Source organism: Haemaphysalis longicornis, unplaced genomic scaffold (genome assembly GCF_048455015.1).
Source record: "Haemaphysalis longicornis isolate Haplotype H1 unplaced genomic scaffold, Haemaphysalis longicornis Haplotype H1 scaffold_5, whole genome shotgun sequence".
NCBI lineage: Eukaryota > Metazoa > Arthropoda > Arachnida > Ixodida > Ixodidae > Haemaphysalis > Haemaphysalis longicornis.
The window spans coordinates 50,414,115-50,432,213 of NW_027526385.1; the positions used below are offsets into that span (position 1 = coordinate 50,414,115).

The window sequence follows — 18,099 nt, forward strand, 5'->3', positions numbered from 1 at the left end:
GTTATAAGGGGCCAAACTTGGGGCTCGCGCGACGCGTCTTGGCGCGCGGCGGTAATTTCTGGCCGCTGTTGCCGGACGTTGCGCGGGTGTACACGGGCGGTAATTCATATTCCACTGCCACATGCCGGCACGGTAAATCTCTCTCCAGTATTCCCAAACGAAAAAAACTATTCTGGAGATTCTTCTGTTTTTTTGGTTTTTTTTTCCCGCCTCTGTTTCCCTAGTTTGTTCTTTAACGAGCTAACTTTCTGGCCGATACCAGCTCGAAAGCGCTCCTTTGCGAACGCCACTCTTCTTATAGGGAAAGGAAAGAAGGATTCGAAACAACAGGAAAAGTTTTTCCGGTGGTTATATCGGGTAGAAGTGGTAGGAGTGGTCGAAATTTTCTATTAATTTGGCGCTTCGGTCACAGCACGAGTAAATTACTGAAGGTATTTCAGTTTTTTCTCAAGAATATTTATTCAAGCAAAAAGACACAAGTTTGGAAATTGGCTGTCAGACTATCGTGATTAATTATTTACAGTCAGGAACACAGCAAAAGGCATACGTGTGGGAATACAACTCAAGTAAAATATTTATAATATCTGCACCACAGCTTCCTCGGGCGCTCATACAGTCAAGCACAGCCACTTCGCAGACGTGTAGTTTGTTCTGGAACGTTCGTACAGCTGATATTTCTTCTTGAAATGGCTGGCTGCACCATCACTAACGTAAACAACGTAGCTGTACACAGGGGCACTGTCTTCCAGGCATTCGTGCACCTTGTGGAGCGAGCGCATAGCATGCATGTGCGGTATCGTGTTGCATGTGATCGCTAACTACTGCGAAGCTCTGAACTGATTTTCTTGTAGTTACAACGCACGTAAACAGTGAAACCTGTGTTTTGTGCCAGTGGTACGACTGGACTTCATTTGGCAGAATAACTGTCCAATTTTCAGAGAAGTCGAAGTGCAGTACAATGCTTGATCGCCGTTCGCATCTTTTCACTTCGTTTATGGCAATGGCCTGGGTCCGCCTAATAGAGTCATGGGAAATCCACTTGGTGACCCATTTGCCTAGCTCCTTCACGAATGCAGCTGGCGGTAGACTCTTTTTTATCAGAGAACCAATTTCCCATACAGCATATGTGACGTCTTCTTCGTCCGAAACGCCCAAAGCGGACATGGTAAGGTTGTCGGCCATTGGGAATTGCCGGCACGCGCCCAAGAAACACTGCGTCGATGGTGAGGTGCAAAGACAAAGCTCCTTTAAGTTGCTCATTCTTCGGTCAACCCCTGTAACATTTTGCAGGGCCAAAGCAGACAGGTCAGCATTCGCACAATAAACGCAGACGCACACTTCATGCTGGGGTGAGTGCAAGACTTGGGCGGGAATGAACTGTGGGTGGGTGAACGGGTCACACTTTTTTTTTTTTCAGAACAACATCCGCTAGGCTTCCCCTGCCACATCTATCAGAATAAGAGTGTGCGGGTAGTCGAGCAAGCAAACACGCGCACAAATCCACGTGCAAACACTTTCGCACAAATGAAAGCATCCACCCATGAAAAAAAAAAAAAAAACTTTTAAGGGGAGGAGTCAAAAGCAAACAAAAATATGGCAAGAGTAAAGCAAAGGGAAGCATCCGTTGAGAGCCCATCAACCAGTGAGTTGAAGGACAGAAAAGGACGGGGCAGTAGCCTCCCCTTACTGCAATTTTCGTACGCAAGCGTATCAAAATCGCTAGTAATACTGTAATGTACGCTTCGCCTTTGTGATATGTGACTAAACAATAAATATACGGCAATAATATGACAACAGACCGGAATTTAATAATACGTCAAGAAGCCAGGTACCCGACCGCACCTGATTCTCATTCCAGTAAAATAGATTCGCGTGCACGTGGCGTCTCTGAAAAGCCTCCTACGGCCTCGTAAGCCGTGGTGCAGGTGTTTGTTTCCTGGTTAGTTATTTTTAAGGTCGTTCTCTCATGTTTGCCTCAAAGAATGCGGTGGGATACCCTGTACTGACGCCAGCGCACCATGCACCACCAGCGGAAATGTGCCCGTCGTGGTGGGGAACTGATTTGGGTCTGAAGGTCAATCCATTCCCTCCCTTGTAACTGCCCGAGCGCCATCTGTTTCGGTTGCCTGCGCATCGGAGGAACCTTTGTTTTTTTTTGTTTTGCATCCCGCAAAATACTGGCGCCGCAAAGGAGCGCTTTCGAGCTGGTATCGGCCAGAAAGTTAGCTCGTTAAAGAACAAACTAGGGAAACAGAGGCGGGAAAAAAAAACCAAAAAAACAGAAGAATCTCCAGAATAGTTTTTTTCGTTTGGGAATACTGGAGAGAGATTTACCGTGCCGGCATGTGGCAGTGGAATATGAATTACCGCCCGTGTACACCCGCGCAACGTCCGGCAACAGCGGCCAGAAATTACCGCCGCGCGCCAAGACGCGTCGCGCGAGCCCCAAGTTTGGCCCCTTATAACTTTGTTCTCAACAAAATGATGCAACATGTTTTTCCACAGTTTTGTTGTCCAAGTAAAGGAGTCTTATTTTCGCAATTTTGAAGAAAATCAAGTATGGGGTTTTTTTTATATTCAGTTTTGAATTTGCGCAACTTCTGAAAAAGAGCCGAAGTTATTCAATTTTTTTTAGTACTTCTAAATTTTCTACAAACACCATCTTTTGTTTATGCGTTCAGATACGTATGGCCAATAAAATGGCCGACTTACAAGTTTTCCAGAAAAGAAGAAATGTAGATAGGGGGCGTCAAAAACACTAACAAATTATCGTCTGGGCCGATTTCACGATTTTTTTTTTAATTTTTTGTTCGCTGCAGGACGCTGATTTTGCGTTATACAGATTAGCATTCTGGTCTAGTTTATGGCCCAAAACATTTTATACACACCCCTTGTACTCCTTGACGTACACAGAGACGCAAACTTGGAAAAATCTGCAGTTGCCGAAACCACCGCTGCGCTCCGGGCACATTCAAACATTTTTTTCTCCCGAACTACGCACCTCAGGAGAAAACAAACTTGATTTTCGGGGGTTTCCATATTGCGCGCATATATAATAAAAAAACCAGAATGAACAAAAAATGGTTGTGTACACGCATGTTCGTTCTCTCGTGGAATCGCCCATAATCATTGGTCAGTTTGCATCTCGTGACACTTGTTTACACTGCGACGGTTCATGGGCGCCACGTTTCCCATCGGTCAAGTGTGGTAGTCTCAGCTTGTGCTCCCTGCTTTGCAGCTGCGTGCAACTGACGTCGTTCCGAATGCGAATCAAAGATGACGCACTTTGCAGCATTTCAGCTGCGGAAGTGTGTCCGAAGATGCCGTGTTGCTGCTTCTTTGGCAGTGTTGTTTACAAATGACCTCGGCCAAGTCATCGGTGAAGCTGCGGAAGCGGCAATCTGGCAGCACTGATAAACACCAAAATGGCCGCCGCCGTTGCTCACTTGCGTGCCTCAGTGACGGTGCTCTGTATCGTATCTAGTGACCCTAGCTAGCAATACTTGCCCAGTACTCCCAATTTCTTTTACCAAATAGGCAAGCTTCATTTCAATTTTCACCGTCGCTGACATGTTGCGAAAGTTTCCGCGAATTCATCTCTGACGTCGGGTTAGAGCCCGCAACCTACAAAAATATTTCAATTCTTTGCTGCCAGCAGTGACATCACAATCTTCCTAAACAAAAACACTATGCAAAGTAAGAAATAAGACACCCCCCAACTTGAAAAGGACAACACTGTGTCACCTGCTCCTTATTGACGTGAAAAGCAGTGACAGATTTTTGTTTTTTCTTTTCTGTCAATGAACCCAATGGACATGAAGGATTCCGAGAAACAGCGACATTATTAGCTCCGCCGTAACGTGATAACAGCAGGACTCGTACCTTTGATCTCAAGACTGTCGACGGGAATCTGCTTCTCTCGCATGAGGAAGATCTCGAAGTTGAAGTACATCCCCTGTTGAACAAACAAGCCACAAAACGTGCGGTCACATCAAACACAAGCACGGCCTAAACATGCGTTCAAAACAAGAGGTGGGGGGGAGGGGGGGGGGGGGCAAACAGTGGGGGAAAAAAATTTGGCCGTTTTCAGCCCAACCAAACAACTCTCCACTTATGCAAGGACTTCCCCTTTTAAGGGGGGAGGTGGGGATCAGAGCAAACTTTTTTATTTTTTGACATAGAGTAATGAAATTTGGTAGGCACATTGGAAAACACTCCAAATGGTGAATTTTGAAATTTAAAAATAATACCTTCAGTAGTTTTTGTGCTACAGAGGTGTACATGTTGTCCGCTCGTGGAAAGCCTAGCAAGGTATTGACATATGGTAGGATGTTCAGAATACTTTTAAATTGTAGTCAAAAGAACACTACAGGGTATGACATTCTTCGAATTTTTTTTACACCCTTCATTTTTTTTACAGAAAACATTATTTTCATTTGTAACCAGTAGTATACAGCTGACTTGGCCGTAAATGTCACTTAAAAAAATATCTAGGCCCTAAAATGAAAATCCGAGAATGTCATACCCTGCAGAACTCTTCAAGGATTGAAATAAAACAAACAGTGTCAAAATCTGCCCAGTGGTTGCCATGCTATCCTTTCCACGAGCAACGAAGAACTCGTAAAACGCACTTTTGAGAAAACGGCTGTTGAAGTTTACGAAGACTTTACGATTTTTCAAACTGCACTAGCAGCATAGTCCTTGCTGTCCTTGCTTGGGGACAACCTCAAAGACCTTCGCCCTTCGATTTGGTGCATCTGGGAGGCCTTTCTGGCCAACTGAAGGTTTTCATGTGCAGGCCTTCAGATAGCAGAAGCACCAGTTTTACGCCTAGTGTACCACAAAGTTTGCTATGGGCTACTAGGGTACCTAAACTTTACTTGATGTATGCCTAATGCATAACTGTCTCCAAAATGAAGAGTAAGGCATGGTTTCGTTTTATATTAGTAATATTCCAGCAGACTTTCAGCAGATTTCTGGGTTTCATAACATTGCCAAAGCTACAGCTTAGTACATGAGGCTGTTCGGTGTCAAAAAGTTATATCTGGGCATCACAAGCATAAGATGAGCTATTTGAAAGTAGAGTATAGTTTTTTTACACAATTACAACATTGATTATTATTAGCATACCATGCTCTTCACCTTCAGGAGAATCAATCATTGCAAGATAGATAACAGAATTGCAAACATTGCGAAAATAGAAAACCCAATAAAAATATCGAATTGTGAATGCTGCACCCTTACGGCGTCTTTTCTAATTTATTTAACACTGAAAATATTATTTTGTAATCCCAGACTTCGTTGTACTAACTACTTTAGAGCCACGGCAAAAGTTTCTCAAATAAGCTAGGTGACGGTTCATTGCACCCCCCCCCCCCCCGTCCCCCCCCGCCTGCCCTACAATCCCCTACGCGCGCGTTCCCCACGATCGTAATTTAGGTAACCTTGATATGGTAGGTCACTTCGCTTTTCCCATTAAATTTCACTTCCCGTACATCAATTATTATTACTCGCGTGCAATAGCAACCGCTCCCGCAATCGGCCGCTGCCCGAACACGTCGCGCCAATGCAGCGCGCCCCGCAACTTCTGGCGAGTCGGTCATTCCCTTCCCGAAGCTCGCAAGCACGCTGTGTAACACAGCAATAACTCAGCGTTTTATAACATCGCAATGCTCACAATGCGTTCAAAAGTTCGCTTCACGAACCGCAATTGTAGGCGCACGCACCGCGCTTCCCACTCAAGAACAGACCACGGCGACGTCGCGGGCACGTTTTCGATGCGTCTTTCGAGCCGCGCACTTCCCTATCTGGCAACATTATCGTCGCGATAACAGTAATGTCACTGTTCAGTACCGCAACAGATAAAACGAGTAAACTGCTACCGAGTCGACCGGGAAACCTTGAAAACATCGGGAGCGCAGTGCGCGTAAAATGCGCAGCAGCCCGGCGGCCATGTTTTTGCTGGCATGGCGGCGCCCAATCAGGAGAGCCGTATCTAAAAACGCGGCCGGACAGCCAATCGCGTGTTACCATCTATCGGTTGCTTCGTTTCACTATCTTTCTCTTTCTGCCGTTTGTGCGTTTGTTTGTGAGCGAGCGATGACAAAAGGAGCGACCGGAAAACGAAAGTTAAAGAGTCGGCCGATCTAACGTGACCAAGATGGCGGCGCCCGGTAGCGTCGTTCCGGAGATACAGCGCTGCGAAAATTGCCGTATTTTCGTCATTTTGAGGAAATATTTTGCCACCTCAGCCGATATAAATATTTTTCTTTAGCACTTCGCGATCGTTTGCGGCGGGGAAACTTTGTGAACGCATAGAATATAAAACGTGCAATCCGAAAATGTGAGTTCCGAAAAAACGATTTTTTGGTCACTTTTCGAAATCTGATCCCCGCGTCCCCCCTTAAACGATACTCCTACAACTTGCCAACACGAAAGCAGTGTTCCCTGAGTGGTCAGTGTCTCCACCCCGAAAAATGTGGTATTTAAAGTTTCACACACCAAAGCTACAGCCACACATTGGGAGCACAGTTTTATGGGGTGAGAAACTGCCGATGGCCTTCAAAAAAAAAATTGTATGGCCATCTTCGCCATTGAGATACGAAGACTCGGGAAAAAGTGGAGCTGGTGGCGACTTCTTAGGTCTGCTTAGAGGGTTAAAAAGCAAAGCTTTCTCCACGCAAACCGAGTTAAATCGAAGTCCACAATCCACCCTCCTGGAGTCCAAAACACAAACCGCCTAAGTCGACTTAACACTTTCGTGACCGCGCCTATTCCCAATGATAGTATGCTATCAATGAAGAACATTCCTACTCAGTGCATGACTGCACATTCTCTGAAGCATTGCTTGCTCTACACCAGCACCACAATTCCCTCTAGTATATATTAGTACGAAAATGTAAGGCAGTAGCCAGAAATCAAACGGAGAGAGGGAGAGAGAGAGAGAGAGAGAGAGAGAGAGAGAGAGAGAGAGAGAGAGAGAGAGAGAGAGAGAGAGAGAGAGAGAGAGAGAGAGAGAGAGAGAGAGACTGATAGATCGAAAAAAAAAGACAGGCTAATAAACACAGACTGGCCCATGGAGAGAGGGACCAATTTGTAGAGAGATATACAGTGTAGACCGCTTATAACGTATGTCGCGGGAGCCGCAAAAATCCGCACTATAAGCGGTACCGCACTATAACCAAAACACGCGCGAATTCAACCACATCGCCACCTATCTCTCAAGTCAACCTATATTTATCATCACTCAAACGCACAGCACTTAAAAACGAAGGCACGGTCTATATTTCGTGTTATTTTTAACATCAGCCGCTGCTGCAGGGCAAAAGCGCAGTCTCACAAACGGCGAGCGCGGCTTTAACTTCCGTTGTGTTTGTTTTGAGACCATGGCCGCGTTTTTAGCATATATGAACAGATGCCGCAAGACGTGATAAGAACGCCAGCGGGATTTTTTTTTTTTTTTTACCCCACCTTGTGTTCACGATGCCGAAGGCGGCTGCTTATCAGCGCAACGTACTGGTGGTGGAAATCTTCGGCTTCGCGCGGCTCGAATGTTCGGAAAGGGAAAGAGCGGTGGCTTATCAGCAACAACGTTCTAAAGCGTGAACCGCGTGGTAGATTTGGTATCGCGAAAACGTGCAGTGCACGCCAGCGCGGATACAACTGGCGTGGTGTGAGCGGCGCGGTAAAAGGCGGCAACATGGCGTCGGCACTGGCCGTGAAGCGGTGCAGGCAGTTCCAGTAAGTTCCAGCGACCGCTTCTAACCGCTCGCTGAAATGCCGCACGGGGTGCAAGCGAAGACGCTCATGCAAGAAAGGAGCTAATAATGTGGGCGAAAAGTGGAATATAAACTGCCATCCACGCTGCTTGTAAAAGCGCCCATCAAAAAATACCGCGGTGGTAAGCCTAAACATCTCTGGCGCGGCTAGCCGGCTCGGAGCGCTTCGAATCTCCCGCCATTACGTACGCGTCTCCCCATTGGTGCAAGTTGTCAGGCTCCTCCCACTGCCACGCGAAGAAGCCACCGCGAGCGCGGAATCGTCGACACGAGCACGGAAAAAAAAAAAAAAAAAAAAGCGCAACGCTGATGTGCACGATTCGAGCGCGAAAACGGGCCATGCGGTTCACGATTAATAAAATCAACTTGCCGCGCGCGGATGGGGATACTGTCGCTATCTTCCGAGAAGCATCAAGCAAGGTCAGTTGTGGTTATCAGGTACGCACGAACTAAAGGGTGCCTATTTTTTTTTTCTTTGGGTGTCTACGTTAGAGGAGGGCAAGGGGTGCACGCTGCGTCAGATGGCCGATTTCACCCTTTTTTTTTTTCTTTTGCTACCCTAAAACGATGCCTCAGCTGCGCCGGTCGATCAGCAGACCCGCCGAAAAACCGCACTATAAACGGTATTGTGCTTCGGCGAACCGCATCTTAAGCGGTATGCTTATGCATTGAGTTCTATGGGAGGCAAACCGGTGGTCGCAAAAACCCGCGTTATATCCGGTCCCGCACTATAAGCGGTTACGTTATAAATGGTCTACACTGTATAGACAGACAGAGAGACGGAGGGTAGCTGGACAGACAGTTGGACGGATGGATAAAAAAAGAAAAGAGAGGGTAGGCCGACAGACCGATAGACATACCATCAAACTGGCACACAGCCAATGTGGTTGCCCTTAGGGAGTAGAGAGTCGAGAGAGAGGGAAGACCGACAGGGAGAGAGAGACTCACGCTGTACTTCCACTCGTTCTTCTCGCGCTTGGACTTGGTGTAGCGGTCCACCTTGACGCAGAGGTAGTCGCCCGACTTCTGCCAGTGCATCTTGCAGTCGGCCACGTTGAAGAGGTTCTTGGCACGCAGCTCCTGGCGCGAGGGCACCTCGATCAGGGTCACCCGGGCGGGCACGTTCTTGTCCTCGGCCACCCAGTAGGCGAGCACGTTCTGCGAGGGGGACCACGAGAAGGCGCGGATGCCGGGCACCTTGAGCGACTTCTTGTCCAGCAGCCCCATGGAGGGCGTCTCGTAGATGCTCAGCATGTCGGCCGTCAGCCGAGCAAAGAAGCGGTCGTCGCTGCTCCACTTGAACATGGGCCACACGGTCATCTCGGCGTCCGCCGTGAACGACCGCTTCTTCAGGCCCGTCCGGATGTCCCAGATGATCACCACCTGGCCGCCCGCCTCTTCCGTTGCGGGCACCCCGCTCTTCTGCTGCGCCTGGAAGGCCTCCGGCGTCGGTGGGCTCAGGGTCACCAGGTAGCTGCGTGCGAGGAAAGGGGCGCGGAATTGTCTTTTCCAGCTGTCTTTCCCATAGACACTCACTCATTTGCAAATGCACAAATGGCAAGAAGAAGGAGAGAACAAGAGGAAGGAAAAGGAGGAGGAGGAAAAGGAAGGGGAGAAATAAGGAGGAGGAGAAGAAGGAGGAGGAAGAGGGGGAAGAGGAGGAGAAGAAGAAGAAACAAAGAAAGCAAAAAGCTTCTAAAGTCATCAGCTGTCCAATCAGAATGCTCTGAAATGGCCTTTTTAACTGAATGGTAACAAAAGTGTCATGACCCAACACCAAGACCACGAGGAGAACGTGCTGCGACTGATGCCCAAATGGACAGATCTCTGTCTTGAAGCCGGACCTGAACCTGGACCCAGTGATGTTCCGTACTAGAAAGAAAAATTCCCATTTCAAGGTTCACAAACTCCCTATTTTAATCGTTTTTTCCCCCACAGGTTTGTCAAGAATTCCGTGCAAATTTCCAGGCGTTCTCCTTTCACGGCTGATTGATGTTTACGTGGATTCCTGTTCGGTTAGGGGCGTTAGCCAGCGCCCCTATGTGGCCTTCCGGACGCAGACGCCGTTCAGAGTATCAGACCTTCAGGGTGAACTAATTTCTACAACATCTGCCACTCAGCAACATTTGACTATGCATTTGAAGTTTTGTGCCAAACAGCATGCTTACTTTGGAAGCTAAAGCTCCAAGTTACAACTGCTCGTAGGAAAAAGGAGGAATTGTTGGTACTTTTAGCTAAGTGTCGGGACTGCTGGAGCGATCTTTTGTTGACAGCAGGCGGACTCAAATGCACCTGAAATAACATTCTGTATATTGTGCAGGAATACATGCGAACAGGCTTCAGCCCTTCTGCCGCCGTCGTTTCGCACTTTGCTAGCTCTTTCTCATGCAGCATTCTTTCCCCTATGCTCCCACCTGTTTGTTTTACGAGCTGGATTAGAAGTGCGGATGCTTGTGGCTGAGGGGAACACGACTGCGTACATTTGAACCTAAATCCGACGATGTGTTGCGGAAACTTTTTATAAAGAAAACAAAGTAATGAATGATGCGAGGTCCGGTTTACTGACATTATTTTGTTGTTTTACTCCACGACTCCTAAATTTCCCCGCATGTATTGAAGATTCCCTTTTCGAACCTTATGACTAAAATTGCAGCCGAAAAATTCCCGAAAAAGGGGAAAATTTTCCGCACGGAACATCACTGCCTGAACCCGAACACTGAAAGAGAGCAAGAAGTGTGTGTGGGGGGGGGGGCCTCCCTACTCACTTTTCGCAGGGGGAGAAGTCGATGAACTTGACGCCGAAGTGGCTGAAGCGCATGATCTGGGCGTAACCCGGCCCGCCCCACAGGGCGATGCCCTGCTGGTGGAAAGTGGCAAAGTAGCTGCCCAGGGGGGACCACATCACCGCACTGTCTGACCACCGCTGCAACGCAGAAAAAGAGGAGAGGGAGAGATGCAGTAAAATCTCGATAATACGAATCTCGCGAAAAATATTCGTATCATCCGATATGAAACAACACTGACCAAACAACTGAGCACTAAAAAAGTTTTCGTTTTTCCGCTTTTTTTTTAACCTCCATGTCACCGAGCAATCCTTTCTGGGCTTTCGTCTCCTCACTCGCAGTGCCCAAGCTCACTACAGGAGCGTTTTCGCTCGCCATTCGTGCGCGTCGGCGTTGCACACGCAATATTTTCACGCCCGCCCGCGGAACTAATTGCTTGGAACTAATTTTAGAGCTCATTAAACCTTGGTGGCAACACTGGCACGGAGCCATTTTGAGTGCAAACTTCAAACACTGACGTTTAATGAGCTGTAAAATTAGTTCCAAGCGATGCATAAAACAACTAATTGTCTTATTGCACTCACCAGGGTTTCATAGTGTTGGAAAATGTAAAGATTACAGTTTTCTGACCAACACAGTTTTGTCTATTGTTCCTCCAAAAATGGTTAATTACCTCTAATTATCTCGGGACCTAATTGACCGACAAAAAAAATAATTCCATATTTGAAATCAGTGAAGGAAAAGCAGCAAGACTGACAAGTTTCACAGAGTTTACTTAAAAATAAAAGAAATAGTTTTAAGAGGAGTGTCCCCCCTTAAAGCCGTTCCCCTCAATGCGAAAGCTGTCGGAAGTGCAGAGCAGTGATTCGCCATAGTGGGCTGCAGCGCCGTTATCCACTCACTGCTGCCACCCAATGCATCGCGCGCCCCCTGCCTGGAACAGCACCTGTGGGAGTTCTGGTTTTTTGGTGCTTGTTTTAATTTCCTATGCTTGAGCTGTTTTGCGTCATTTCGAACGCGCTATTTTTTCTTGCACGGCTGGAGCCTTTCTGAATCATTTCGAACGCGGCATTTTTTTTTCCACGGCTGGAGCCTTTCTGCTGCATTTCGAACACGCCATTTTTTTCTTGCGCGGCCACTTTTTTAGCTTACTATCGTAAAAACCAACCCAACGAGCGTTCCTAACTAAATGAACACGGGGGGCTGCCGATCATATACACAGATTTTGCCTGAAATATACCTGCAGTTTTCTTTGTGCTAAACAACGGGGAGACGTATGACAAGCGCCGGCGGTTCACGAGGCTCGAACGGTTACGACTATTTAAAACGCGTGGTTTTCAAAGCCTCAGCGCGACTCCGTGACGACGGCACACGAGGCTCTACTTGGGTCCGTTATTTCACCGCGCCGCCCGATTCCGGCAGTCGCATAGACCGTTAGCGAGCAACGACGACGAGGCGAGCGCATAAAGTGCTCTGCACTTAAAACCACTGCAGTTGCGCTGATGCTTCAAAGCCGGGCTAGTCTCGCACCACCAGTCAACGAGCGTAGTGTACACTAACCTCGCGGTCCTTAATGATTGTGGGCTCGGGGTTGCTGTTGAGGTAGATGGCCACCCGCTCCCCTCCGCAGTACATGATGCTGTACTCGTCGTAGCAGTCGGGGTTCTGCAGCCACTGTCTCAGGTTGCCCTGCGGTTGTGTCGAGGGAATGTGTTCGAAACACGTCAGCCACAAACACACGCACGCGTGGTGCACAAGCACAAAGAACGATGTTCACTGACACACTTGTTCAGGACACGGTGGAAATGCATTAGAGGTCCGAACGACTGTTGGAAAGACTCACGAACTGAAGCTATGGATAAGCACTTCACCCCGCGAGCTGTTCATTTAAACAAATCTTTACAAATAAACATCGCAACAAATATGAACAGTTTGAAACATCTTTTAATTTACCGGTGAGTACATTATTTCTGCAGAGTGAATTACAAATAATCTGGGCCTCCGAAAAAGCCCACATCGAGCTATTACGGTTCTACATTTAGAGGAATGAAACTACTCCCATTTCAAACAATGGCCTCGGTCGATAACACAACACGTTCTACAGTCGAATCCCGCTACAACGAAATTGACGGGACGTGCGAAAAATTTCGTTCAGGCGAAAATTCGTTGAGGCAAAATCTGCCCCAACACACCACGAAAAGGCCAGAAAAATAGCCCCGTGCGTTTCCGCAACATTGGCAGCATAATACAATGTTTAGAAAACGGAGTGACGCGCAATAACTCATGTTTATTCGGATAACAAACATACCAATGGTTATCTGTTTTTTCACCACCCAAAGAACGCGTTACGGAGGGGGGTGAAGATATGCAGGCGCAAAACGTATCGCTGTACAACAAGGCGTGCCCACCGAGCTGATTACTTGCAGATAGCTGCTAGGCCGTGGGAAGTCCCCCTCTCGCTTGTGGCAGGAGCAGTGCCGTTATCTCATCCTCTGACAGGGCACGGCAGCTACTGACCTTGGCAGGCAAGACGCGCGCGCTTGCATTTAACATGACCGCGCGCTATCTCATCCTCTGACAGGGCACGGCAGCTACTGACCTTGGCAGGCAAGACGCGCGCGCTTGCATTTAACATGACCGCACGCTCGCGACTAAGATAGGATGACTAGGCTTCAAGACCAAACGCGCAAACATGATTTTCGCTCTTGGCTATGAAGAATGGTAGAAGGAAAACGGCAAGGACAGCTGCTCACAACGCATACATGATGGCACCGCGCCAGCAGCGGAGCACATTCATGCAATTTCAACTGGATACGGATTGGCTGTAGCTCTGGGGCTCCGCCTTGGCGAAGCGGGCCTGCGCCTCGTGTAAAGACGGCCAGCCACATCGTTATCGCCATCAAGCAATGGCGTGCGCCTATGAGTTATTTTTTGTTTTGTTTTGGGTGGCGGTGTGGTCGCAACGCGCATTTTCGGTGAAACTAAGCGTCCTGAATGTATAAAAAGCTACAGATAGCTGGCGCTATGCTTATTTTATTGTAAAATAATTGTTCAAACCCAGCCCAAATCATCGAAAATTTCATTGAAGCGAAAGCAAGCCTGACAAATGGTTCGTTGTGGCGAGGACTTCGTTGCATTGACTTCTATGGCTAGCTGACGGGGAATTGGAAATATTTCGTTGAAGCGGAAATTTCGTTGAAGCGGCGTTCGCTGTAGCGGGGTTCGATTGTATAAGGAGAAGAATGTAGACGTAATTGGGCATCGCAATGTTTTGCTAAAACAAAAGGACGTGAGTCACGGACAAGCCCAAACTGTCTTCATCGCGCTACTTCCCGAGTCACCTAGTGGGGTACAAACGGTTGCGTGTCATTTTGAATGGCCGAACCAACTCACGTGATCAACGTAAGGCTGCGGCTGGGGTGGCTTCCAATCCTCCGGGATGCTTTCATACCTACACAAGGACAGAAAAAAAAAAAGAGAGGGCTAGTCAGTGAAGAATGCCAACATCATGTACAGTGCTTGGCTGCTACCAAGAAACTCTGTTTTCCTGCTCGGCAACACAACAGTGTACCACATTTGCTCGCACAGTAGCCGCTACCGCTTTGGTAACGATTTTTTTTTTTAACTTCCTTTGCCCACAAGATTTTCGCAATTTCGAAATTGCAAACTTCTTCCAAGGGATGCTGATGATTATGACTATGTTCACCACCAAGTGACGGCTGTTGACCACTGAACACACTATGTGACGTGAATGGCGTAGTCCGCTGCACAAGCTAGACGAGGAAGCCGAGAAGGCTCTGATAATACTGAAGAGGTTAGCACCCCAAAAGAAAAAGAATACAAAAGGTAGACGATAAAAAATACAGTGAAAGTGAAAAAAAGGTACAACAAAATTGATTACAGTAATAAAATACAACAGAGCAGTCCTAAAAACAACAAGAGAACACTACACACAACTACATCTACATCACACACGATCGTGAGAAACAACAAAAAAATAATAATAATAATAAATCTCGTCGTGCCTATTAAACGAGCTTGTCCAATCTTGAGGCAGTTAAACGAGCTTTTGTCCTCTGCACCATGTTCACACAACTTCCCCATGTCCGACGATAATTTCAAAGTACCAACACACCTTCCCATCACAGATGCCGGAGTACTCACATCCCCTTAAACTGCAAGCAGCAGCACTAATCTTGCTTATTGTCCTCCTTCATACAAAGCTTATTACCAAGGCCAATGGTGAATCTACCCAGCCTAACAAAAAACATAATGTTATTAGTGTAGGCAAAGTTAAAGCATTATTGTTGCAGGACACACTCATTTTGCTTTGTCAAACCTCGCGTAAAATCAAAAAAGCCCTGCGGGTCAATTTTGTGGAGAGGGGTGGAGGCACTCCCAAGCCAGTGGCTGCAATCAGACACGGACACCCTGCCCCCCTTTTTTTTTTGGAATGCAGCATTTCAACAGCTGTACACTGTTACGCTGGAGTAGGTGTACCCATACTGCACTCCGTCGCCTCCGTCATGAAGTGGTAGCGTGGTGAACGAGCGGCGAGAAGGGTTGCCTTGGTGCCAACAACAAAAGAGTAGAAGCCAAAACTTAACTGCTTTACTGCATGGCGAGAGGTGAACAGCAACAAACAAAACAAGAACAGCACCCTTGCAGGTGTGCTTTCAGCATGACTTGGGGCCCTCCCCCAATCTCGTGATAGCTGGCACCTGTTGTGTCCGAGGGAGGGGCAATAGAAGAGATCTGAACAGGCGGAGTCTGTTCATAAAGGCAGGGACACACTGCTGCTAGGACCAATTTGTTCTGGATCATCACTAACAAGAGTCCACGCGGCAGACACACTCTCGCTTGTCGTAACCTCTTTGAGGAGGGCGGGCTTCACCGCCACACAAAAAGTTCACCGCACTGCACCGAACTTGTACCACGTGCACGGGTATACTCGGGAACAAGTTAATAACGGCAATAGCTCACGTACCATATCACTCCGCATAAGCGACGGACCCGGATGTCAACGGGCGCGCGCGTTTCGAAAGGAGATTGCTATGAATGCGTGACATCACTTGCCTTTTCTCACGTGGTTTATTTGTCATAACTGCAGTAGTTTATAAGCATATTAAGTCCACAATATCGCAGAAACAGCTCGTGGCATGTTCAAAATATTCCCAGTAACGCACTACTAGCGCCGCACGGAGTAACATTCGGCTGCGGTGATGAGGAAACTGCTACTTCCGTTGCCGTTCTTAAGTTGAAATCGAGTATAGGGTAGCCATGCACTCGATCGTATTAATACCGATTACAAGGAATCGACGCCTACGGATTTAGGTTGGCAGTTGTGGTCTATACCCTTGGGCATGGAGATGTTGCTGATGGGAGGCATTTCGGGTGTCTGCTAGAAAGGGCACAGTGCAAAAAGCTACAAGCTTCAAGGGTGATGTTATTGCGCCTTCAAAGACTCCAAAAGATAAGTTCCCCAAAGTTGAGCAAGAAGTCCACCGAATATGAGCAAAATGTGTGAAAGAACGGCTGCGCCATGCCCCAAAAAACTCATCCTAAGCTTCGCAAGAACCCCTGCAAAGGATTAACTGCCTCCCATCACACGAGTTCAAATCCACGGATTAGAAGTCACAGGTATTAAAAATGCGCATCAGCCACGCCCGAACACTGATATGCCAGCCAATGCGACCAAGAAGCGTAACTACCCATACGACGCTCACATACAATCAAACATGCAGTACAATGTTGGCAGTGGCCGTGGATGAATGAAAACGTGCACTGTTTGTAGTCTCCGAATGAAAGACACTTCCCAAAGTGCAGGTTTTCTCGTGGCATCATCCTCGTGCACGAAAAGGGATCGACCTCAAAGAAGTGGATTACGCACTGCTTAATTCCCTGCTTAATTCACTGCTTCTCGTGATCTAGCTGGGACCTAAGGCTAGGGAACTAGTGAAAAGAACCCAGACGGCAAGCTCCCAGTTAGGGAGCAGCCCCTCCACCAGGGCAGTGTCCTGCCTTATGCTCCCGAATAAAGATTTACTTGCTCTCTCTATCTCACGCGCACTCTAGCTGCTGGCAAACTGTTGAAAGCAACTGGTACAGTGTAAAGCAGCAGTGTGTGGCCGCAATGATGCAATTCTAAGTGTCTTTCCTTTGCTGCGTGAGCCATTAGACGTGCCGCTGGATAGACCATGCAAAGATAACACGCGACTACCGGTTTCCGATAAGGATGACTGAGGACGAGAGATTCGTGGAATGCAATACACTGGCACATGCCTACCAGGATCATCCCAAAGTGAAGAGCGACCAATTTACTTGATACATACTCCTGGTCGTAGACACGTTGCAAATGACACCAAGTTATTGCCTACAGGGATGACTGATGCCCACTAAGCTCTCTTCACCACCATCTCCCTGAAGGTGTGAAAATACCAGTAAAATAGGTAGTCGATTAAGCTAACAATGTTGACTTCTGCTGTTGGCAGTAACAGGTACTATAGGGTGCGGCAGAAAGAAGCTTTGTTGATTGATTGATTGTGGGGTTTAACGCGACGCCGCTACACAGGCGATGAGGTGCGCCGTAGTGGAAGGCTCCCGATTCATTTTGACCACCTGGGGATCTTTAACATGTGCCGAAGTCTCCAACACACAGGCGTTCTTGTTTTTTGCTTCCATCGAAAAAGCGGCCGCCACGGCCAGGAATCGAACCTGCGACCTTGGGCTCAGCAGTACAAGAAAGAAGAAGCTTTGCAACTCTAACCTAAACCCTGATAGGTCTTTCTACACCCTTAAACACAAAGCTGCTTAAAAACTTTGGACAAAGCTGAAGCTGAAACCAAGCCAAACCATCTGTGGTAGTGATGCAGCCTGTTTGGTTAAACTTTACTCACCGAAGGTTGCGTCTTTCTGATAATGCGTGCAGCAGCAAACGTTGGCACAAGGATTCACTTCCCACTCGCACATTCCTACTTCATTGTTTCCCTCCAAAAAACAGGCGTTTAAGCAGGATCCACCAGTCCCGTTTCTCCATTCACAATTGCTGACATCACAAACCGCCCAAAAATTTACATGGGGCAATGACACCCGTTTTCCCGCTTTTGGCATTTTAAATTGCTGCCGCCACCGCAACTTGTCTACTCGTGTCCCCAACGCTGCAATCTACCGACACATGTCAACCCATTCTCCTACTTTTCATGCATTTAAGGAGGGACGCTGCTCTTACAACAGCTTCCTTTAATTTCTAAGTAAACTCTGTGAAACTCGCCAGCCTTGCTGCTTTTTTTCCACTGATTTCAAATGTGCCCTAATTTTTTGAGTCAGTCGATTAGTTACCAAGATAATTACAGATAGTTGTCCATTCTTGGTGGAACAATAGACAAAACAGTGTTGGTCACAAAACTGTAATCTGTATATTTTCCAATACTACGAACCCTGGTGAGTGCAATAAGAGAAGTGGTTTTTTGATGCACTGCCTGGAACTAAGTTTACAGCACATTAAACTTGGGCATGTGAAATGGGCATTCAAAATGGTT

The 18,099-nt window shown here is 47.4% G+C and overlaps 1 protein-coding gene across 1 annotated transcript in view; it reads right to left on the reverse strand.

The window, feature by feature from the left end:
* The window catches only part of Eif3b (eukaryotic translation initiation factor 3 subunit b), a 52,778-nt gene that overhangs the window by 28,150 nt on the left and 6,529 nt on the right, over positions 1–18,099 (reverse strand). The window contains exons 4-8 of the mRNA XM_077670397.1: positions 13,955–14,012; positions 12,122–12,250; positions 10,544–10,701; positions 8,727–9,252; positions 3,883–3,955 (exon numbers count right to left, since the gene is read on the reverse strand). Of these exons, the coding sequence (XP_077526523.1) occupies positions 3,883–3,955; positions 8,727–9,252; positions 10,544–10,701; positions 12,122–12,250; positions 13,955–14,012 (944 nt within the window). The remainder of the gene's footprint in view (positions 1–3,882; positions 3,956–8,726; positions 9,253–10,543; positions 10,702–12,121; positions 12,251–13,954; positions 14,013–18,099) is intronic.